Below are 24,923 nucleotides of genomic sequence, written 5' to 3'. Positions count from 1 at the left end.
TAAGCATTTAATTTTTTAAAAATTTAATTTCAGTTTTGTACATATCAGAGGTTAAACATATGTAGACTAGCTGAGTTATCTTAATTGATTTCAAAGTCTTGCTAGCAAATACTATTATATATATATATATAAAATTTTTTAAAATGGGACACGATGGAGTGACTTCACTTTCACTTTTCACTTTCATGCATTGGAGAAGGCAATGGCACCCCACTCCAGCACTCTTGCCTGGAAAATCCCATGGACAGAGGAGCTTGGTAGGCTGCAGTCCATGGGGTCACTAAGAGTCGGACACGATGGAGCGACTTCACTTTCACTTTTCACTTTCATGCATTGGAGAAGGGAATGGCAACCCACTCCAGTGTTCTTGCCTGGAGAATCCCAGGGACCGGGGAGCCTGGTGGGCTGCTGTCTATGGGGTCGCACAGAGTCGGACACGACTGAAGTGACTTAGCAGCAGCAGCAGTGCTTTGATAAAAGTTAGCCTACATTTGATCAACCTAATCTTGAGCATTGTACTTCCAGAGGAAAAGGAGTCGCAAAACAAACCCCGTTTTCTGAACTGGGCCTTATTCCCGTTTATTGGAGCAATGTCCGTTGCCGAGGAGATGAAGAAAATATACTGCTTTGTGAAAAAGACATCTGGCAGGGCGGGGCGTGTTCTGAGAAGATGGCAGCTGCTGTCCTGTGTAGCTTTTCCCATGGTAAAAAAAAAAAAAAATTATTCTCTTACTTTACTTTTATTCTGTTTTCAGCATTCCAGGTGAAAAACGTGTCTTAGTTAAATGTTTTCCTAATCGTTTAAATACAGACTTGAGTCTGAATCATCATGACTTAGCAACAATCTAATTAGTCCTCAAAGGAATTCATCTAACAGTTGGATTTACATTTGAACTCAGTTTTTTTTTAATTAAAATTTTTTGGCTACTGTGCATGGGCTCTCTCTCGTTGCAGAAGTAGGGGCTGCTCTCTAGTTGCAGCACACGGGCTTCTCATTGAGGTGGCTTTTCTTGCTATGGAGCACAGGCTCTAGAGCATGCCGGCTTTAGTGCTTGTGAAGCTTGGGCCTAACTGCCCCCTAGCATGTGGGATCGTCCCAGACCACGGATTGAACTGGTCTCCCCTGCATTGCAAGGCAAATTCTTAACCACTGGACTACCTGGGAAGCCCTGACCTCACTTCACATATTTTCTGTTTTAATCTAATTTGTTTATAGGATTATTATATACTGTATATGAAACACTTATTTGGGTAATGAAAAATTGTGATGGAATCAAGTTAAAAATCATCTTGAAACCAAAAATAAAATACAGAAACTATAACAAAATATTTTCACTTTATGGAATCGAATCAAATCATAGTTATTAGTGTTCTACTCTGAAGATAGCACATTCCATAAAGCAAATCACTACCTTGGATAAGGGCTCCTTCTATGCATGATGTCTAGGTATTCAGTTCAGTTCAGTCGCTCAGTTGTGTTTGACTGTTTGCGACCTAATGGACTGCGGCATGCCAGGCCTCCCTGTCCATCACCAACTCCAGGAGTTTACTCAAACTCATCTCCATTGAGTCAGTGATGCCATCCAACCATCTCATCCTCTGTCATCCCCTTCTCCTTTTGCCTTCAGTCTTTCCCAGCATCAGGGTCTTTTCAAATGAGTCAGCACTTCACATGAGGTAGCCAAAGTATTGGACCTTCAGCTTCACCATCAGTCCTTCCAATGAACACCCAGGACTGATTTCCTTTAGAATGGACTGGTTGGATCTCCTTGCAGTCCAAGGGACTCTCAAGAGTCTTCTCCAACACCACAGTTCAAAAGCATCAATTCTTTCACACTCAGCTTTCTTTATAGTCCAACTCTCACATCCATACATGACCACTGGAAAAACCATAGCCTTGACGAGACGGACCTTTGTTGGCAAAGTAATGTCTGTGCTTTTTAATATGCTATCTAGGTTGGTCATAACTTTCCTTCCAAGGAGGAAGCGTCTTTTAATTTCATGGCTGCGGTCACCATCTGCAGCATTGGTGATTAGTATATGGTTTCAGTATACAGATGTGTGTATGATCATGTGAATGGAAGCAGCGGGAGAAGCTCCCTTTGCTAGTTATTATTCCTTGTTTGGGATATTCTTTCTAGGCTTTTGGTTTCACAATGGTGGTTGGGTTTTCTGGGGTCCATGGTTGTTTTAACGTGTGACCACACCTGTGGCTATCACACCTTTTTGGATTTTCTTGGAGATTGCAGCGTGATCAGATGTCTCAGGTCTTAGAATGCCAGCAGACAGCTGAGGGCAATGGTTTCTGATTGAGTACAAGTATCAGGGAAGGAATTGACCTGCTCCCTCTGAAAAAATAGGAAAATCCAAGCTAGGGTCGTTCTTGTGAACTGACAGGAAGACCCGATGGAAATGGTGCAAGATCTCATACGAGGCTGTGCTTGGAGAGCTGCAGTCCTTTTGTGGGTGCAAGGTGCATTCTAAATCTTTATGTCGTGTAAGTTTTTCCTTTTCTTCCTTTGCCTCTCCACCTCTTGGTAATCCTACCTTTGGCAAATACATGTTTACACTTTGCTACGTCAGGGATGCTCTGAATCGGGCTCAACAGTGCACTGCTTTTTGTAGATATTGCTTGTATTCTGTGTTCAACCTAACTGGTAAAATATGTTAACGTTTTTCAAGTAGTGAAGTAAGTAAAATTTTGAAAACAATCCTTTTTTTCAGGATCTCTGTCTACTCTTTATTTAAAAAAGCTCTCCATTCTCTATAATCTATCCACTTGTTTATACTCTGGCTGCAAAGGTAAATTTAAGACTGGTGTAAGCATATATGTATCGAAGGTTGAGATAAATTAGAAGTGGGAGTGAAAAAATATGCTTTTATGGTAAATTAAATGAGAATATGAAAGCAGCTCAAATCAGCAAACACTGAGTCTATCTTAAGGCACAGCAGCAGACCTTTAATGTTAATACTTTCTTTTAGTTTGTAATTTACATTTAGCATCTTGGCATGTAGTACTTTTCCAACACTTAAAAAGTAGAAGATCGTATCTGAGTATTGGACATAGGAAATATCAATATAAATGAAAATGTCTGGGAGTTTTATTTATCCATAAGTTAAATACGAGTCAACTACTTCACTGAAATTTCTTTCAAATTATTTTTTTTCTGTGTGTATTTGTTGGGAAGATGTGAGATGGTGACTAAATTTTGTCTTTGAGCTTCTTAATATTTTCACAAATACTTATACAACCAGTGTAAAAACTACATTTAAAATAAAGTACAACATTTTAAAAAATGTAAGGTAATTATGCCATAATGTTTCTGGGTTGTAGATAATTTTAAATTTCCTCTTAAAATTTTTTGTTTTTCTGTTTTTTCCAAGCTTACCATGGAGGTGGGGAGAGGAGAGGCAGAAAAGGATATAATAATTTAAGAAATTTATGTTGTTTCCATTGGTTAGTTTCTATATTTTCCAAGCTTCTTAAAAGAAAAATAAACATAATAACATGTAAATTTAGGTTTCTTATCATAATTGAGCAATCATTAATTATAAGCTGCTATATAATGTTGAGAACAGTTATGTTTATTAAGCCTAACTTTATCCTTTTCCAAATTACAAGTGCTAGTTGACTTATGTAAGAAAACTGTGTTACAAATATCAGAATATGAATAGATGTACATGTTCACTAATCTAAATCCCTTCTCTGGTGTGATATTTGAATAAAAATATGAATGTCCAAATACCATTTATTGATAGCTGCTTATACTGTGGAGGAATTAGAAGCATATTTCATGTGGATAAATGATGAGTATTTGGCAAAAGATAAAACTAAATTTCCTAATAGGGACCCAGCCTGTTCTGAACCTTTGACCATCTCACATTCTTTATTCCAGAAAAATTAGAGGGCTGTTCTGTTTCCCAAACACATACAGCTTTGTGCTTCTATGCTTTTGTTCATTCGGTTCATTTTGTCTGAACTGCACATCCCCATGTCTAACTTATGAAGTCCCATCCATCATCTTGGCCCTCTTAGCTACAGCTTCTTTAGAAGAGATGCCCTAATTCCCCCCAGTGGTGGGCAAGCTCCTTTTGCACCTGAACCCCTGCAGGGTCTTCCCAGTGGTCTCCCGTCTGTGCTCATGTTGTCCATATCCCGAGGCAATATACTGCTTAAGGGGTAGCATTTGTGCAGTGCCTCTCTGCCTAATAGCTGTTTAAGAAACAGAATTGAAGGAATGGATAGCGATAGTTATTTTTCGTTGTTTGGGATATTCTTTCTAGGCTTTTAGTCATCGCTTGCCAATCCAGTCAGTCAACAAATATTTATTACCTGCCTTCTACATAGCTGGGTATCTGAAGTACTTGAGTGAAAGGGAAAGGCATTCCCTGTGTCCTCAATTCTAGGCTAATAAAAAGAGAGAAAAATTAAACTGATGAAAATAGATAAGGGTATCATAGACTATAATAAGGAATTTGCATGGGGAAGCCTCTGGTATTCTTCACAGAGAATGAATTGATTCATACACAAATGAATCTTCAGTATTGTTTTTTGAAGGTAGTGGCTGTGATGTCCACCAGCTTCTTATAATGTGATAATGTAAACTTTGACTTGATCTCTACAAATGTAAAAATATTTCTATGCTGAAAGCAAGTATGTCATAGATAAAAGTGCCATTCTTAATAATTACATGTTGGTAATGCTCAAGTTACTGTAAATTAAAAAATCAATGCTACCCCCCACAATACCATAAAAATCAAATGGGTTTCCAATAACTGCAGTTTTGAGTGTGTCTTTGCTGGTTTCTGAGGTCCTCGGGGAAAAGTGAATTTAGACTGCTTCCTCTTGACAGCTATTTATATGAGTGTAATTCAAGTTGGAGGGTTTTAATCAATTGAGATTATCATAAAATATATTAGACATGCGTGGGTATGTCCATATCGCTGAAGTGACTTATTAAATATAACTTTATGATTGAGAATGACAAACAAATAGAATATACCTGATCTTCTGTAGCTCAGTGTAGATGTGTAGGTGTTAATTTGTCGTTAATTTCATATTGCAGGCCCTGCGTTCCCCATCCTGCGCCTTGTTGGGGGGAGCAGTGTGCGTGAGGGCCGAGTGGAGGTCTACCATGCCGGTCAGTGGGGGACAGTCTGTGACGACCAGTGGGATGATGCAGATGCAGAAGTGGTCTGCAGGCAGCTGGGTCTGAGGTTGGTTGTTCTTCTTTTGTTTTGCTTACATTTCTAAGTTTATTGCTTCCATACCCAAAGGTAGGTGTGTTTAAATTGCACATTTCTTTGAACAAATAGAAAAAGCCACCTTTTTGATCATTGTATTTGGCTGTAGTCTCCTTGAAGAGAATGTCTGTATACCTATAGATCTAACCTGTTTGTATCTGAATTCAACTGACTTTGTATTCTTAAAAATCTTAAGCCTTTTACCACTTTTTATCAGGAGCCTTTACAGGACTCCCAGGTAGTCACTAGCATGGTCAACCACGGTGACTTACCAAAGTCATATGATGAAACTAGTTGTGAGGCTTTAACTGAAGTTCAACTTCTTTCCCCAAAATATTGTCTAAACTTTTGGCCATTGCTTCCTTATTTGTTAGGTTGTGCTTAGAACAAAGAATGTTTATTAATGTTCAAAGGAAATAATTCCTGTGCAGGATATGGCAATGAAGCTTGTGGAATAAAGACAGAAAACCAATATTATATGTTGCTTTAGTTATGGTTACTTTGGAATAGTATGTTATAATTTTGTATCCTCTGATCCTTGTCTTTAGTGAACATTGGTATAGAAGGCCTAAAAGTTTCTCTCAAATTATACTGGCAGATCTTCTGAAAGTTGATATTTTACTTTAAATTTGAAAAAAAAATATTTAGCATGTTGTGGCAGGTAGCGGTGGGTTGATGTGGAGACTTCTCAAAATGAAAACGTCTCAGTTCTTGTTTCACTTTGTCCAGTTAAGCATAGTCTTTGACGCTGGAGCGTGACTTTTGAACCTTGAACCGTAATTTTTTTGCAATTGTTTTTGCAACTGTCCCTCCCCAACTTTTTCAAAACTGTAGGTTAATATTAAAGTATTTTAAAACAAAATAAAGATTTTTCAACATTTTACCTCTAAATACTTCAGTGTGCACCTTTTAAAAATAAGAACATTGTCCTACATCGCCAAATTATCATCACAACTAATGTAAGAGGTAATCATTCTTACATTGTTTAATATCCTGTCATGTTCAAATTTCCATACGTGTTCCCACCATGTCCTTGACAGATGGTTCTCTGTAGCAGAATTTAGCCCAGGGCCTTGTGGTGCATGCGGGTGTTATATCCCCAAAGTCTTTTAATCCAGAACGTTCTCTTGTTTTTCCTAACACTGACTTGTTGCAGAGACCAAAGACAACACCGGTTGTTTTGTAGAATATCCTACCTTCTGGATTTGTCTCATTTCTTCCTCCTGGTGTCAGTGAGCTTACTCCTCTGGTTCTTGTAACTTCTGAAATGGGAGGCGAGATCCAAAAGTTTGATTAGATAAACATCACTCAAGTATTTGCTTCCCAGGTGGCCCTACTGGTAAAGAACCCACTTGCTAATGCAGGATACTCGAGATGTGGGTTCGATTCCTGGGTTGGGAAGATCCCCTGGAGGAGGAAATGGTAACCCACTCCAATATTCTTCCCTGGAGAATTCCATGGACAGTGGAGCCTGGCAGGCTATAGTCCGTGGGGTCGGACTTTGCTATAGCAAACAGTTGAATACCACTGAGCAACTAACACTTTCACTTTTGTAGTTTTAAAAGTGATTCTAAAAATTCATGTTGTAATGTAGAGTTCTTTCTTTAGCCAAGATTTTTTTTTTTTCACTTACATAAACAGTTCTTAAACAAAGACTGTGTTGACAAACAATAGTCTACTACATGGAAAGAATGTAGAGATAGAATCACAAGGAAGACTGTATTAATGTTGAACATATGTGTGGGTTGAGTAAAGTGTTTACATCTTTCTCAAGCATTTGCTCATTGCTATCTTTTGTATGAGGAGCTTTGTATTTAGAGAAGTGATGAAAAGGGAAAATACCTTCAAATATTCAAGACAGCAAAGATCTTCCACAGGCCTGTGTAATAACCAACAATATAGCTTGGTGGAGATTTTTTTTTATTATAAGTATCCTAGTCTCTGAACTGATGCTGTTCTTTTGCTCTGTTTTTCTTTCCTTTGGTTTTCTACTTCTCTCATAAACTTGCAGTACAGCAGTATTCTGCAACTGCTCTTCCCCTAGAATTTGTTTTGCTCACTTAAAGGCACAGTACTTTCAGATGAAATAATTTTTAATGTTACATGTTTCATCTCAGTGGTACTTGCTTTGTTGAATTCCCAAAGGCAAACTATATCATGCCTCCCTGGAGTGCTGGTTACAATTTCTTTGTGAGATGCTGTCTTTGTTGACCCTCATCGTTTAATGGTGGCTGTAGATTTTGGTAGCTGGCAAGCTTCCTAAAACACAGAAGAAATAACCGTACTTAAGATATTTAAATTTGATTAGCCCAGAACTCAGAGAAACATGAGGATCAGGAAAGGAAGCAGCCAAGTGTTAGAAAATTGAACTTGAGAATGCATACATGTGCAGTGAAGTTTCAGGTAGAGACATTTTACTTGGCGTTCTTTTTGTGCACTTAACATTGAAGCATTTCCTATGTCTTTCAGAACTCTTAAAAGCGTAGCTGCTAATGGAACTGTGACATCATATTTTATTCTGTGGATATGCCATAATTTACATAAGAATTGTAAATTTTTGAACACTTTTTTTTCCTTAGGTTTTTTTTTTGGCTATAAAATTATATTACAGAACCATATTATTCAGTGGTCAAAATAAAAATTCTTCTCATACTCTTTAAAAATATTTATTTGTTTTATTATTTTATTGCTTATTAATTTTAAAAATATTTTACAAACATTATTGGTATGTCTAATTATTGAGCAGAAAGGAGGCCTTATTTAACAGATGAGAAAGTTAGGCTCCCTGAGATTACTCAAAGTTCCCAAATTATACTGTGAGTGAGGACCAGAATCTTGAAATTTATGGCTCCCAAAGTAGGAATTTTCCTTTCATGTTACACTGTTTGTAAAATAGGCAGGTATTAATAAGGATAAATACGAATACAGGCTGAAAGAAATAGGGAAGTCAAGAGAGAAAAGTTTATTGTAGGAGGAAATTGATGATAAGCATGTTTTAGACAGATTATATATTAATGTGCCACAGACACCTCACTGAAAATGCCCCACGAGACTGAAAGAAAGCAAAGTGTTTCAGAGTCTGCTCTAAAGCCAGACACATTTTACCATCTAATTCTGGGCAAATTGTTTAACTTCTGCACCTCAGTTTCCTCATCTGTAAACAGTGGATAATAACATCATGGGGTTGTAGGGAGGATTGAAAGAGTTAATACATTTGAAGCTGTTAGACCAGTGTCTGGCATACAGTAATCATTCAGTATACTTCAAAATGTCATTACTGGAGATAGAGGGGATTGTTTTCCAGAAAGAAATATGGACTATTGACCATAAAAATGAGTTTTTCATCCAAATGTTATGTGTCACAAAATGATATTTGTGGTCAAAGAACCAATCTTTTATAACCTAACAAGTAATCCTTTTTACACAGTAGAATTGCCTAACTCAATTCTGTATCTATTCAAAGTAGTAGCTAAATCCAGGGATTGAGTTAGTCAGGTGGTACTTTTTATTTGCTATTTTTCTATGAAAAACAGACTATTTTATATGAATACAATCAGATTAGCTAAAGAGGTTTAGGAATGTTTGGATACGGATCAGACATAGGATCAATTCAGTGTTTATTGGGGATTGCTGCTATGTAGGTCAAACAACTTTGCATAAAGTAACCTAATAAATAGGAGTATTATACCAGAGATCCCCTATTCCACAAATTTATTCGGCGGTCAGATGGTAAGAAAGTAGTAAAACTGGGACTGTTACTACACATGAACTGCCGGGGCTGGTGTGGACATACTTTTCATAATGGAAGGGAAGAGAACACACAAAACTTTATCAAATTTACATAGCACTTATTAGCCTTTAACAAACCATGAGTTTTATGTTGCTCTCCCTGGTATTAGACAGTCTCTTGAAGGGCAGAGTCATCCATTTCTTTGGTATTCCCCTGAAAGCCAGTACAGTCCAGGGCACCAGGAAATAGGCTGAAGGACTGTGTGTATTTATAAGTATCATCTTAATTTTTAGTAAACTCAAAAATTAGCTGGGAAGCCTAGTTTGTTTTACATCATGGTTTCCTAGGTAGTGTTTTTTTGTTTTGTTTTGGTTCTTGAATTTGTTGCATTAATTTTTCTGATTATTTTAATTAAACATTTTTGTGATCATTAAAATAATGGTTGTAAACAATGGAAAATATGGAGATATATAAGGAAGAAAATAAAACACCCAAATGATGTTTTAAGGCTGCATTGTAACATAGATGATTTTCCCCAGAGTCACTGTCCGGGGCTTCTGAACTCCCATCTAGTGTCCTCCCTTAAGGTAGGAACACAGTTTAGAGGCTATTAATCAGGCCTTTTGCTTTTTCCTAGAACCTCTACCACATCTTTGACACATCTGAAATGCAGTGTATTTCAGTTACTCTGTCCAGCCTGTCTCAAGTCACTCCCAAGTAATGAGTATTTTACCTTTGTTATTTTTTCTTGGGAATAGAAAGTCTTTAGTTTTTAGTCTTTTAGCCTAGACTTTTAGTGCAAAGGATTTTAAGGATATGTAAAAATGCATTCTTACTGTTTTAATTTGATCCTTGTAAGTTGAGCATCTTACCATATGCTCAGTGGCCATGGGTATTTCTTCTTCTGTAAATAGCTTGTTTCTCTCCATTACCCTATTTTTGATGTTGGTCGTTTTGTCTTTCATTATGATAATAATAAATTATGATTATTTACTTCTAAGAATTTTTTTTCTTTGATTGCTGTTATATTTTACAAATATATCTTTTACCTTCTTTGCCTTTTGATCTGATTGTGCTGTATTTTGCTATACAGTAGTTCAAATTTATGTGTTTGGTTTATTTATTACATAGTTCAAATTTATAAGTTTAACTTTTTATAGTCTTTGTTTTCTGATTTCTCGTTGTTTTTTTTTTAATCTTGCTCAGGAAATTCCCTTATTATCAAGGGTTTAATAACTATGTTCTTATTATTTCATTGCATTGTATTAACTTTTTAGTCATCTTGTCTTCCTCTTTCCCTCCTTCCTCCCTTTTTTTCCTTCTTTCTATTTAGATTTTTAAACCATCTGGAGTTCATTTTTTGTTTCTGAATTTGGGATCAAATTTTATTTTCTCTCATATTGGTCCCTGGTTTTATTTTAGCACCTAATCTTGCCTCAAGGAATTATACTCACTGAAATTTTCTTTAACAGACACAGATCTTTTTCTTTTCTAGCAATTGTCACAGGGCAGAGATCCAAGGAGACGGTTAATCTGCCTTTCTCCAAAGCTTTCCTATCTGGCTTCCCCATGACCTGCATTAGTCATCCTGTCTCCTCTGCTTATATTCTGCGACTTTCAGTGTTCTCTAAATCAGTTTTCATATTTGCTTTCATTAATCTCTTTCCTCTAGAGCAAGGGTCAACAAACATTTTCCGTAAAGGGACAGATAGTGAGTACTTTATACTTTCCAGTTACTCCACTGAGCTTTTGTGTAGTGCAAAAGCAGCCACAGACAATAATTTGGGAATGAGTGTGGTTTTGTTCCGATAAAACCTTATTTCTGGATAGTAAAATTTGAATTACATATATCAGAATTGCTTTCCTGTTTTGGTTTTAAATTCTCAAGATAGTTATAATGTAAGGAGAAAAGGGCAACTTAAATAGTGGGGAATAGATGCAGTATCGTTGAAAAGCAAACTAAAAATATAAATACTCTAGTTTAAGAATTAAATGGCTGAAAAGGGCTAAAGATGCAATTTCTGAAGTCATTTATCATTTTGACAGGCAGTCATGATCTTCTTCATTGAAATCTGGGGTTCTAGAGAATATGGTGTCACTTTGAATTGTGAGAGAAGTAAATTTAGTCAAATAAATTTGAGTGAAGAAATGTTTGGCCATGAGTAAGAGAACTGAAAATAACTGTGGCTTAAACAAGACATAAGAAATGCCAGGCTGGATGAGTTACAAGCTGGAATCAAAATAGGCAGGAGAAACATCAACAACCTCAGATATGCAGATGATACCACTCTAATGGCAGAAAGCAAAGAGGAGCTAAAGAGCCTCTTGATGAGGGCAAAGGAAGGGAGTGAAAGAGCCGGCTTACAACTAAATATTAAAAAAGCTAAGATCATGGCATCCAGCCCCATTCCTTCATGGCACATAGAGGGGAAAAGGTGGAAATAGTGACAGGTTCCTCTTCTTGGGCTCCAAAATCACTGTGGACAGTGACTGCAGCCGTGAAATCAGTAGATGTTTGCTACTTGGCAGGAAAGCTGTGACAAACCTAGACAGTAGGTTTGAAAAGGAGACATTACTCTGCCGACAAAGGTCCATGTAGTCAAGGATCTGGTCTTCCCAGTGGTCATGTCCAGTTCTGAGAACTGGACCGTAAAGAAGGTGGAGCACCAAAGAATTGATGCCTTCAAACTGTGGTGCTGGAGAAAACTCCTGAAAGTCCCCTGGACAGCAAGGGGATCAAACCAGTCAATCTTAAGGGAAATCAACCCTGAATTGGAAGGACTGATGCTGAAGCTGAAACTCCAGTATTTTGGTCATCTGATGTGAACAGCTGACTCATGTGGAAAATCCCTGATGCTAATAAAGACTGAGGGGAGAAGGAGAAGAAGGCATCAGAGGATGAGATGGCTGGCCAGCATCACTGATGCAATGGTCATAAAGACCAGAGATAGTCAACTCAAGGTTGGTATGGTGGTTCCACAGTCATCAGGGCCCCAGACTCTAGCTTGCAGCTCTTTCATTCTTAGTTTGGTACTTTATGGACCAAGATAGCTACAGTGGAATGAATTGATAAGGAAAATTATAAATTAATCATAAGTTTACCTTTGCCAGAGGCAAAAGAAGAAACAGGTCCGACTAACCTTTGATCTGACTTATGTTCTTATGTTTGTTCAGTGGCATTGCCAAAGCATGGAATCAGGCGTATTTTGGGGAAGGGTCTGGTCCAGTAATGTTGGATGAGGTACGCTGCACCGGGAATGAGCTTTCTATTGAGCAGTGTCCAAAGAGTTCCTGGGGAGAGCATAACTGTGACCATAAAGAAGATGCTGGAGTGTCCTGTACCCCTCTAACAGGTAGGAACTTCACCCTGTCAACCTAGCCACTCTTGCCTTCGCGCCTATTTGGTTTTAACTTCCCTCCTCAATTTAGCTAATATTACTAAATGCACTTACAAATAAATCCCCAAATAAAACATAAAAAGAATGTATACTGTGTATTAAAATGCTCTCTTTATTTATAAATATTTCTGAAATTTTCAGTTGAAAGCTACACAATCCTATAAAGTAATTAAGAACATATAATCTTGTTGCAATATATAGTACCCAGTAGTCAGAATCAGCACTCTAGCCTGGAAAATCCCATGGACAGAGGAGCCTGGTAGGCTGCAGTCCATGGGGTCACGAAGAGTCAGACACGATGGAGCGACTTCACTTTCACTTTTCACTTTCATGCATTGGAGAAGGCAATGGCACCCCACTCCAGTGTTCTTTGCCCGGAGAATCCCAGGGACGCGGGAGCCTGGTGGGCTGCCGTCTGTGGGGTCGCACAGAGTTGGACATGACTGAAGCGACTTAGCAGCAGCAGCAGCAGCAGTCAGAATCAGTGTACAATGATAAATTTAGGATGTTAGGTATTACAATTATATATTTAGTCCATTCATTGATTAACCTGTCTTGACTCTCAGAATGTGTTTATAGCTGGTGAACTATTTTGATGGGATTGTTGATTAAAGAACACTATTAAAGAGCCAGATTAACCTTTGCTGTACTGAATATTCAGACTCTTCCAAATCACAGCATGCTTGTCAAGCTATGTCTTGTGTTGCAAGGACATGTCTGAGTGCAAATGAGTGTATTATGTACTTAAATGTTTGGGGGGAAGAAGAGAGAAATGGACGGGCAAGAGAAGTTGGGTCATCACAAATCTGTTGTTTCTATAGCAAAAAGAGCTTGAAGAAAAAAAATAGGGTTTTAATATTTCTTTAAAAAAGTTAAATGAAATACTTCTGAGAAACTGTGAAATGCCGAAGGTCTACTTTTTTATTTACATAGTTCTGTACACTCTGTTATTTTATTAGACTAACACATTTATACACAAAATAAATAGAAAATTTATACCAGATTGTAAGCCAGAGCACTTCATCTTCTTGAGCCTCCATTTCCTCCTCTTTCAAATGACGATAGTCTTGTAGTGTTGCTGGGGTGGTCAAATGAGGTAACAGGTGTAACAATGCTTTGCAAACAGTGAAATTTTACATTAATAATGATTCTATTGCTGCTGCTGCTAAGTCACTTCAGTTGTGTCCGACTCTGTGCGACCCCGTAGATGGCAGCCCACCAGGCTCCCCCGTCCCTGGGATTCTCTAGGCAAGAACACTGGAGTGGGTTGCATTTCCTTCTCCAATGCATGAAAGTGAAAAGTGAAAGTGAAGTCGCTCCATCGTGTCCGACTCTTTGCGACCCCATGGACTGCAGCCTACCAGGCTCCTCCGTCCATGGGATTTTCCAGGCAAGAGTACTGGAGTGGGGTGCCATTGCCTTCTCCCATTCTATTGCTAGGAGATCTTAATTTACTTTGAATGATCCCAGAGATTCATGAAAAGGATGACTTTCCCCCAAGGTTATTTATGTATTTCATTTGGGAGGAGGGACAGTGTTTGGGTTATTTTCGATGGAAATAGCCTCTTATACTTTTTGGGAAATGAATTTATTATATTGTGTATCTGCTTAGACGCTTTTTACAGGATTTTCTGGGAATTAAGTATTCATTTAATTTCAGAAGACTCAAATTTAGATTTGTATTATCGACAAAAGAACAAAGGCAAAACCTGCACCCCAGTTTTTATTCCCTTCTCCAGGGTATCTTCCCAACCCAGGAATTGAACCTGGGTCTCCTGCATTCCAGGTGGATTCTTTACCATCTGAGCCACCAGGGAATCCTTTATGAATGCCTAAGGAATAATAATAAATACTTTGACATGATTGATCACTCTTCAACCAGAATAGCTTATTCTGTCTTCATAGTTCAGTATTTTTTCATTCACAGTTAAATTTTTCAGCTATTTCCAAGTTACTGTGTTTTTATACTTTTTAAATTTAAATGACAAATGTTGTTCATACTTAAGGAGATTAAACCTATAAGAAATTTCCCAAGTATTTAATCTGGAGAAATCTAAATAATTACTTTGGAATTATATCAGAGTATATTTTTCTACTTAGACATAGGAGTACAAATAAAAGGGAAAGTGTTTTGTTAGGACAGATATGTGTTATGACTTTGTTCAAGAGCAATCCCGTTAATGACCTCAGATCACTGAGCACAGGTCTATGCTTGTGTGCTTAGTCGCTTCAGCTGTGAGCGACTCTTTGCAACCCTATGGACCGTAATCTGCCAGGCTCCTCTGTCCATGGGGTTCTCCAGGCAAGAATCCTGGAGAGGGGTGCCGTTTCCTTTTCCAGGGGATCTTCCCGACCCAGGGATTTAACCCGGGTCTCCAGCATTGCAGGCAGACTCTTTACTGTCCGAGCTACCAAGGACAATTCTAGTAGGAGTTAAAAAAAAAAAGGCCTAGAGAGAGATCTGGGTAGGATGGTATTTCTCATGAAATTAAAATGTTGCTCTGCTTTTTTCTGGTCATTATTTACTCAGTCTCCGTGTTTCCTTCTTGTCGCAGATGGCGTCATCAGACTTGCAGGTGGTAAAGGCAGCCACGAGGGTCGCCTGGAGGTGTATCACAGAGGACAGTGGGGGACTGTCTGTAATGACGGCTGGACTGATCTTAATACCTATGTGGTTTGCCGACAGCTGGGATTTAAGTAAGATCTATTGATACAAGATAGCTAAATGCCAAACTCTATTTTTAGAAGTCTTATTTTGTTACCTTTACTTGGAATGTCTATAATACTAACGATATATATTCTCAAACATTATCTACATGTCTATTCTACCTACCTTCCTACCCCTCTTATCTACCTATCTATATATGGAAGTTCAGCAATTAAAAAACAATAACATTCTCTTTGATGATAAATACCCATCCATATCTTACTATTTATCTCACTTGCCTTTCCTGCCACCACCTTTCTTCTTGAATGACTGGTTGGAGCCATGGAAGTCCTGTTTTGTCTATTTAAGTGAGACTGTGTGCTGTGAATGATCAGTTTTATTCTGATGCATTGTTACTATTGGATGTTGTTAGTAATAACATCACTGTGTTTAAAATTGCAGAGAAGTCCAATGTCAAATTCTTTGGTATTACATTATTTCCTTTCTCATAATGTGATGATAATTATCACTTTTATTTGAGAAAAACAGCTTTCTTGTCATGAGATGACCTTTTGAACTCACCCTTGACCTCATTCTCTTAAAAACTGAGTTTCACACTTTGAGCAATATATTTCATGTCACACACATAATGCATTCCAGAGTAAAGACCTAAGTTGCTTGAAGTAATTGCAAATGATGCCTTTGAGCTAATATCTGAATGAGGCCTATGAATGCCCATTCTTTCTTATTTTCCATATTTCTATGTCATACTTGAAGTAATTGTCTCATGTTTAAAAGAAATAAGCAAAATTATATTATTTCAGCTTGAGATAGAATTAATTGCAAATATTAAAACTTAAAAATATGCTTTCATTCAAGCTAAACATTCAAGCTATGTTTAAACATGTTTTTAAAGTTGTAAAAGTAATATAAAATTTTAGAGATTTGGAAAAAAGAGAAAATAAAAAACTACCCCTAATTTTTCTGTTATTAAAACTTGTGTATAACTTTGTAACAGCTCTGGTAGTAGATATGTAATTTTACTATTCACTTTTTAAACTTTACATTACTGTAGTCATAATTCTTAATAACATAACTGATGATGTTCATACTATAATTTACGTAATATTTAAATTAGTTTAAATTTTCCTGTTGTAAATAAAAACATCAAAAGGTATAGATGTATGTGATTGACAAATATTTTGAATTTTCATGGGCAGTGCAGTTAATTATAATTATGAGGTGAAGGGCTATGACATGCTAGCCAAATAAATATTGATGTTTAATTAATAAGAATTACTTTAAAATGCCATTTCATCTGAGTAAATCTCTGTTAGTTTGAGAACTGTATCCCATTTTCACAAGTTTAGAAAAATTCAAACATACTGTTGTTTACTGTTCTCATATTTTTCCTTATTAGTGAAAACAATTGAATAAATGCTGATTTTTTTTTCCTCCATTTTTTATTTATTTTGTTTCACAGATACATTAAGTTTTTCTTGCATATACAGAGTACCAGAACTTAATGGTTCTGAAAGTGTTCTCAGTATTTGTTAAAATTCTAAATGATTGTGTTAGAAGGTAGAACAGGCACCTGCTACAGTTACATTTTAGTTTACAGAGGAGTTTCTGAAAGAGAATGCTGTTTTGGAGTGAAAAAGAGGGTGAACTCTGGGTTTCGTCATACAAACGAAATCCCAAAGCAAAATGGCCTCTTCTGTCTCTTACATAATTGATATGAACGGATGTAATCAGATTGCTGCATTTTGTGGAAACCTGGTATAAGTTGAAAGTGATAGCAGTATGGAATTTAGGATAATTACTTTTCTAGCTAAGAACCGATCAGTCAGAAAAATAGAAGTCTTAGAATGACATTGAAAGTTGCATTGTTTTAATTTATTGAAATGTTCATCATGTTAAGTAAATTTAATAAATAAGTGCATGGGAAAAAATTAGGAACATTCATCTTTCAGACCAAAAGATCTCTTCATATTCTTAATACAGAAATAATAAAATGAATGGAAGTGGCTAACATAAAATTTATGAGTTAGAGTTTAATTATTTATATAGACCAATTGAAAGACTTCAGATATCTTTTAGCCCAGGGATTTCTTGAGGCTTGTTTGGATTTTACAGAACAAAAGAACCAAACTGGGGAGAAGATGAATGAAGGTAGGGATTGACTTATTTGCTAATTTTTAATTTTGTGGATCCTTCCTATTTCTACAGTGTGTATATATATTATAATACACTTAGGCTTTTTCAGTAGGGCAGTGTTACAAATAAAGTCAATTGAAACACAAATATAATTCATGAAAGTTTAAAAAGTCAGATTTATGTAACCTTATAAAAAGCACTGTTATTACTCTGATTTTGATGGGTTAAAATCCAGGTTTCATCATGGATTGGAATGATTCTTGAGAAATCACTGAACCAATACATACATTTTGTTTTTATTTTTTGTTTATTTGTTTTCTTTGACTGCATCATGCAGCTTTCAGTATCTTAGTTCCACTACCAGGAATTGAACCTGCAACCCTTGGCAGTGAAAGTGTGGAATCCTAACCACTGAACCTCCAGGAAATTCCTCACACGGTTTATTTTGGAAGACAGGATAGGAAAAGGGCTTAGAGAGCTAATGAAATCAAATGCACTCAGAAGGCTTTCAGAGGCTGATACAAGAGTTCTCACTTTCTGGTGCACTGTGTTATTTCCACGGTCAGGAATTTGACATTTATCTGTCTGCATTCTCTCTGAATGGTGGGTTAAACTGTAGACAAAACACAAGAATGGTTGGGGGAATAGGATTAATTATCTACTCGTTACCCATTCAATCAATCAAACATTGTTAAGATCATGAAAATATGTGATGTAGTGAATACTACTGTTAGAACTGAGTTCTCAGGATAGGAGAAAGAACAATACTTACCCTCTGAAGTCATGACACTTAATGAGGTTGCTTGTTTTATGGTTTGTGGTTCCTTGAAACAAGAGAGAGCAGTTGTGTGCATGATGTTTGTTTTATTGCCACAGATACGGCAAACAAGCCTCTGCAAACCACTTTGAAGAGAGCATGGGACCCATATGGCTGGATGGGGTCAGTTGCTCGGGAAAGGAAGCCAGTTTCCTTCAGTGTTCGCAGAGACCCTGGGGAAGTCATGACTGCAGCCATCGGGAAGATGTTGGCATCTCCTGCTACCCCGGTGGGAATGGATTCAGATTCTCCCTGGGTGAGGTCCTGCCACAGCTCTTGAGTATTCATATTCCAGTAGCCACTGCACGTTTAGCCACTGGTCTTTGGCTTTTCAAAAAGTCTATTTTCCTAGATGCTCTATATTTTAGTAATTTTATTTCAGAGGAAAATAGTCTTTTGAGTCTTTACACCAATGTTACAAAATTTTACTCCTAATTTTTCTCTACCCATCAGCCTCCGTTTCTCATGTATCTGAAAGATGGAAGAAAGAAACTGCAATGTCCATTCCCCAACTGATTAAGTACCTATTCTGCCTCTCATTTAGCTTGAATTCTAACGAGCTATTTGAGAAAGGATTGAAAATAAATCAGAACAAAACAATAGGTCTCTTTCCCACCCTCCATGATTCATTTGTCTTTAGTCCTGAGGCCTTGTCAATCATTGCTTGCCAGCCAGCCACTGCTGTGTCCTAACATAGATCTTTCAAGTTTCTCACTGGACTCCAAGGTGGATTCATTGGAGTAAACAGCCCACCTATCTTTCTAAGATATCCTGTTACTAAAATACCCATTAGCATCACTTATTATGACCCTCATTCCAAATTTCTTCAGACTTATAGTCAGATAAAAGGTACTTAGCTCACCTAACAGTCTAAAATATTCGTGTATAGTGTTAATCACTCAGTCGTGTCTAACTTGTTCGACCCCATGGACTGTAGCCTGCCAGGTTCCTCTGTCCCAGGCAAGAATACTGGTGTGGGTTGCGATTTCCTTTTCCAGGAGATCTTCCCGACTCAGGGGTCCAACCTGGGTCTCCTGCATTGCAGGTAGATTCTTTACCGTTTGAGCTACAGGGAAGACCTTAAATATTCTTAGGTAAAGGTCCTTAAATATTCGTAGGTAAAGGTCCTTTTGTGAGCAGAGAGCAACTACTATATATCCTTGACAGACTTAACATCTGATGGGGAGGCCAGAATAAATATGAATGAAAAGTATAGAGGGAGATATTCAGAAGACTTGCCAGGACTTTACCATAGCTCTGTTTGTATCTATATTGTATTTTTTGGTACTTAAATGTTGAAATAACCACTGGTGGTCCTTAAGTCTCACCTCAAGCTTGAGTCAGCCCCTTTTATATCTTCCTGCTTTGAGACTCTGAAGCTGGAATCTTCATATTATAAAACAGTGTGTTGTTTTGTGTTGGGATGTGTTGATTTCTACAGTATTAACTATTCCCTGGTGGCACAGTGGTAATGTGCCACCTCCTTCCATGTGACTTGCGCCCATGCCGCCAGCATCCTCATGGAGCCGGATGACTGGCCCTACGTCGTCTCCATCACCTGCTTCAAGCACAAGTCGGGGGGCCATAACGTCCAGGTCATGAGGGCCGTGTCCTTGGGCCAGGTGGTCATCACCAAGAACCGCAACGGGCTTTACTCCCGGTGCCGCGTCATCGGCACCACCACGCAGACCTTCTAGGAAGTGAACTTTGATGACGGATCCTACAGCGACAACCTGTATCCAGAGAGCATCACTAGTAGAGACTGTGCCCGCTTGGGCCCGCCACCTGAGCGCGAGTTCGTGGAGCTCCGGTGGACTAACGGCAACCTTTACAGGGCCAAATTCATTTCCTCTGTGACCAGTCACATCTACCAGGTCGAGTTCGAGGATGGGTCCCAGCTGATGGTGAAGTGTGGTGACATCTTCACCCTGGATGAGAAGCTCCCCAAGAGGGTCTGGTCCCAGCTGTCGGTCAGCACAGGGGCCCCACAGGAGAGCGTCTTCTCCGGAGAGGAGGTGAAGGCCGCCAAGCGCCCTCGGGTGGGGACTCAGGGTGGAACCTGGACTACCTGGCCTTCATGGAGAGCCTGCTGCAGGCGCAGTGCTGGCCCGGAGCCCCCTACTAGGACCACTGGTCGCCCGTGAGCCCTCGGCCCAGCAAGGCAGGCGTGGCGGGCCCTGGCGTTTACCTGCTGTGAATCCCTGTCCTTGCCTCTCAGCCCGAGAGGCTACCTCAGCGACAGGAGCGAGCAGGACGCCGTATGCAGGAGATGTGGGCTTGATCCCTGGGTTGGGAAGGATATGGAGAAGGAAATGGCAACCCACTCCAGTATTCTTGCCTGGAAGATTCCACAGATAGAGGAGCCTGGCGGACTGCAGTCCACAAGGTCACAAAGAGTGGGACACTACTGAGCACACAGTTAAGCATGCATACTTTAATTTGTCAAAGTGTCTGTTGATTCCCCATTGTCCTCTGACCTGGGGGATCATAGTGACGTACTCCACTAATCTAGCACTAATGATACCAGGTAGAACTACAGCATTTTACCCTGTCCCTCATAGGTCATATTTTAAATTGTTTCTGTTTGATCTCCTCCCTCGCTGCTTTCTTCCTATAAAGGATTTATGACCCTTTAGGATTATGTGATGAATAATTACAAGTGGTTGGGAGAGATAGAGCCTGTTTGCTAGAAATATGGAGTGATCTATTCAGGCATAATCCATCAGTACTCCATGTGATGAAGTATTATAAATACTATGCATGTGTTCTAAGCTACTTCAGTTGTGTCTGACTTTTTGCAACCCTTTGGACTATAGCCTGCCAGGCTTCTCTGTCCATGGGGCTCTCCAAGCAAGAATACTGGAGTGGGTTGGCCACGCCCTCCTCCAGGGGATCTTCCCAACCCAGGGGTGGATCACCCCCCAACCCCCGGCCCCGTCTCTTTTCTCGCCTGCATTGGCAGGTGGGTTCTTTACTACTAGTGCCACCCGGGAAGCATACCAAATACTACAATCTCAGTTCTCTGAAGACCTGTGCGGTTAAATATACACATACAGTTAGGACAACTAATCCTTTCAATTTCCTTAAAATCTTAAATTTTCTAAGATTATATTGATAGATATATTTTTAAAAAATTAAAAAAGTTCAGGGTGATAGTTATTAATAAAATAGGAGATCATTATTATGAATTCTTTGGTCCTAATTTTGGTAATATATTAACTATTCATTTGTCCAAAGAACCTTATATCTGAGCCAAATTATTCTTTTGCAATAGAATCAGGTTACCATTTATTCATCCAAAGAGATCATTACTTTCCCACTTATCAAAAAGGACTGCAAAGAGATCATGGAATGGTGCAGTTTAAAAACAATTTAATTTTTTCACTTCTTTGGCACTATGATAAGAGCTGTTAGACTATTAGAGTATTCACCTATTTGAAGGCAACTCATTGACCTTAACTTTAATTGTGAATGAAACTTTTCTCAAAATTAGTAGTAGTTCAGTAGACACTTCCTAATTTTAGGTGTGTGGTAGATGGAATGCTCAAAAACAATATTCTAGGTCAGTAAAGGTGATTTAGTACAAATGTAGTTAGTTAATGCCTATGTTAGTTGGGGAAAATTTGTGGGATGGTAAATATGTAGATTTCTTATTTTAATACTGCATTCTTTTTTAAAAATTTAAATAAGTTTATTAATTACCAAATTTTCCACATCCTATCTCAAATTTACTTGCCCTGATTGCCCTAAGACTACTCTCCACCAATACTGCATTAATTCTAAAGTTCAGAGTATTAAATCTTAACAGAGATATCTTTTACACTTCATTGTCTCTGAATTTTACAGTATAAAGTTCAACTTCTACTTTTATGCTAGATTTTATCTTTCTTTTAGGAAAAATATTATTTTCTTAAAAATAATGTATTAAATCAGTTTTATAGGAAAATTGAAATAAAGAAAACTCTGTTGTAATGAGAGTTTGAGATATATAATGAAAGGTACTGTATACTCTGTTTAGTTTTCCCAAGCATCTTAAGATTTTAGAAATAAATCATGTATGTTATTGCTACAACAAAAAGAACTTAGTGAGGTGGTATTAATAGAATGGTTTCTGTCATTCAGTTTCCCTTCAAGCATCAAAAATCCAATGATTTAATAAAATGAGTGGCTAAAATTAGGTTCAGAAATATTGTGTATATTATTTTTACAAAATATGCAACTTAGGCTTTAAAAATACTTTATCATTTTTATTTTTATGGAATGTGAAAAACTGCCCATAAAACAACTAGGATGGAATGTGGAGATCTAATTCCATGTGTGTATGATTTCTTAATTTTGCACCAAAGATCTAAAAAGTGTAAAAATCAAAAATAGAAGAATTTCATCTCTTTAAAGTTTTTCTTTGAGAATCACTTTTCCCCTTTTTCCTCTTGCAAAGACTCCCTAAATTTAAGGTACAATAATAAGAAATGTAAAGTTTTAAATATATTGTGTTTTGTAACATGCCTATTACAAAAATTTTTTAGCTAATGTAAACAACGCATAGAGAAGGTTGTTATTTTGACTTTGCTGTATTGATTCCACTATGATGCCTGTTCCATGAAGTGAGTATGATCAGAGATTAGAGAGCCAGCAACCCTGGGGCAACAAAGAAGAATTCGAGGAATCAAAGTAGGATGTGTCTATCTTGCCAACTGTGTTTCCTTTCAGTTAAAAAATGTTGTCTAGTGATTACATACGTGGGGTTGAACACATATTGAATGATACTTGGTTTGTTAGCTGCTTACGTCACCTCCTTAGGTTCTAATAATTTCACCATGTTGGATGGTATTCTTTGAATCCTTATCAATCTTAGAGGCGCAAGCTGGAGACCCTTCTAGTAACTAGATAATGTAAAGAAAGTGTATTAGTTTGCTTGGCCTACTGTAACAGATCACACGCTGGGTGGCTTAAACAACAGGTATTTATTGTCTCACACTTCTGGAATCTGGAAGACCAAAATCAAGGTATGCGCAATGGTTGGGTACTTCTGAGGACTGGAAGGGGAAGATCTGTTCCAGGCCTCTCTCCTCAGCTTGTAGGTGGCTGTTTTCTCCCTCTTTCTCTTCACAACATCTTCCTTCTGTGTATCTCTGTGTACAAATTGGATTAGAGCCCATTCTAATGGCTTCACAATTCAACCCCAGGCAGTATGCAAGCCATAACGAGGGCTTTTAATTAAACAAAACCATATTTATTGGCGTCGATACAGATGTGTGAAAAACTACAAGTCATTTCTTTTGCATAATTCAGATAAATCCCCAATTTACTAGAGATCAGTTTCTCAACTTTTACATCTTTAGTGATTTTTATGACTTAAGCTCTTCCTTGGGAATCAATAGTAAATAGGAAGCCTGAGATGGAAATTGTCCTTATTAGTTGCTTCCGTTTTTTTTTTTTTCTTCTCTTCCATCTTTCAAGTTACTCATGCATCCTAAAGTATATCTAAAAATTCTTCTTAAAAATACTAGCTTTGGAGTATAATTTCTAGGTATGTTGATGGATAAGTGAGTAGATGTAGAACAAAAACAATTCCAAGTTAATGTCTTTTACTATCTAGAAGTTAGAGGTAATAAGATCATACACAGTTTTACAGTGCTATATATTCATTTATTCAATAAACAGGTGTTATGTGTACTCTCAGAGAAGGCAATGGCACCCCACTCCAGTACTCTTGCCTGGAAAATCCCATGGATGGAGGAGCCTGGAAGGCTGAAGTCCATGGGGTCGCTGAGGGTCGGACACGACTGAGCGACTTCACTTTCACTTTTCACTTTCATGCATTGGAGAAGGAAATGGCAACCCACTCCAGTGTACTCTATAATGCCAGGCACTGTCTCAAGTGCTGGGAATATAAAGTTGAGCAAGATAAGCACTCTGACCTCAAGGCTTCAAAAGATATTGCAAAAGTGGATACAATTTTTTTTTTTCTAAATTGGTATGTCCTCTCTCTCACTGTCCATTTAATATTTAGCTCATTTTAAAAGCAAATACTATTTTATAAAGTCTCTGATGCTTTAACATCAGTTTGCTTGTTTTGGCTCTTATAAAAGTAATAATGAGTATTACTTTTAACTCGCGACTTAGGTTTTCCAATCAGACTGATGGATGGAGAAAATAAGAAGGAAGGACGAGTGGAGGTTTTTATCAATGGCCAGTGGGGAACAGTTTGTGATGATGGGTGGACTGATAAGGATGCAACTGTGATCTGTCGACAGCTTGGCTACAAGTAAGAAAACCTAATTATTTGGGATGGTTGCTTTACAAAATTTATGATTATTTTACTCTTGTTCTTGTATAAAATTAGTATTTATGATTCAGTTGAAAATACTGGCAGCATGCTGACTTGATTGAGAATGGTAAAGAAATACGGAGTCTGTTTAAATTTTTCTAAGCTCTTACAAGACATATACATGATGTTACTCAAGAAATGTAGCTTTTATCTAATAACAAATAGTCCAATAAATCTTGATTATTCATAACACTGGAGAAGGAAATGGCAAGCCACTCCAGTATTCTTACCTGGAAAATCTCATGGACAGAGGAGCCTGGCCAGCTATAGTCCATAGGGTCGCAAAAGGGTCGGACAGAACTTAGCGACTAAACAAAAACAACAATATTCATAACAATGCTTCTGTCAGCCAAACGTATTAACCTTTTCTCTGTGATTTATGTCGCAACACAGTAGCCTTATAAGGGATTCTGCTGTTACTGAAATTATGGTTGGTTCTTGTTATTTGCAGTAGTTCTTGTTATTTGTACAGTCACGATGAACATTAAGTTAGGAAATACTGAGCCATTGTTTCTAGCTGCTGCTGCTAAGTTGCCTCAGTTGTGTCTGACTCTGTGCGACCCCATAGACGGCAGCCCACCAGGCTCCCCCATCCCTGG

General features: G+C 37.9%; 1 protein-coding gene across 11 annotated transcripts in view; it reads left to right on the top strand.

Moving 5' to 3' along the window:
* The window catches only part of PRSS12 (serine protease 12), a 76,186-nt gene that overhangs the window by 19,501 nt on the left and 31,762 nt on the right, over positions 1-24,923 (top strand). For all 11 annotated transcript variants that reach the window (XR_015165976.1, XR_015165974.1, XR_015165973.1 and 8 more), the window contains exons 2-6: positions 5,067-5,217; positions 12,149-12,327; positions 14,928-15,069; positions 18,053-18,249; positions 24,120-24,261. Coding sequence is in view for 7 of the 11 variants with exons in the window: in XM_086407276.1 (XP_086263402.1) it covers positions 5,067-5,217; positions 12,149-12,327; positions 14,928-15,069; positions 18,053-18,249; positions 24,120-24,261 (811 nt within the window). In the remaining 4 variants the exon portion in view is untranslated. The remainder of the gene's footprint in view (positions 1-5,066; positions 5,218-12,148; positions 12,328-14,927; positions 15,070-18,052; positions 18,250-24,119; positions 24,262-24,923) is intronic.

Source organism: Bos grunniens, chromosome 6 (genome assembly GCF_055505025.1).
Source record: "Bos grunniens cultivar Pamir isolate PY7600 chromosome 6, Bosgru_T2T1.0, whole genome shotgun sequence".
Classification (NCBI taxonomy): Eukaryota; Metazoa; Chordata; class Mammalia; order Artiodactyla; family Bovidae; genus Bos; species Bos grunniens.
This window is presented reverse-complemented; position numbering and strand designations above follow the sequence as displayed.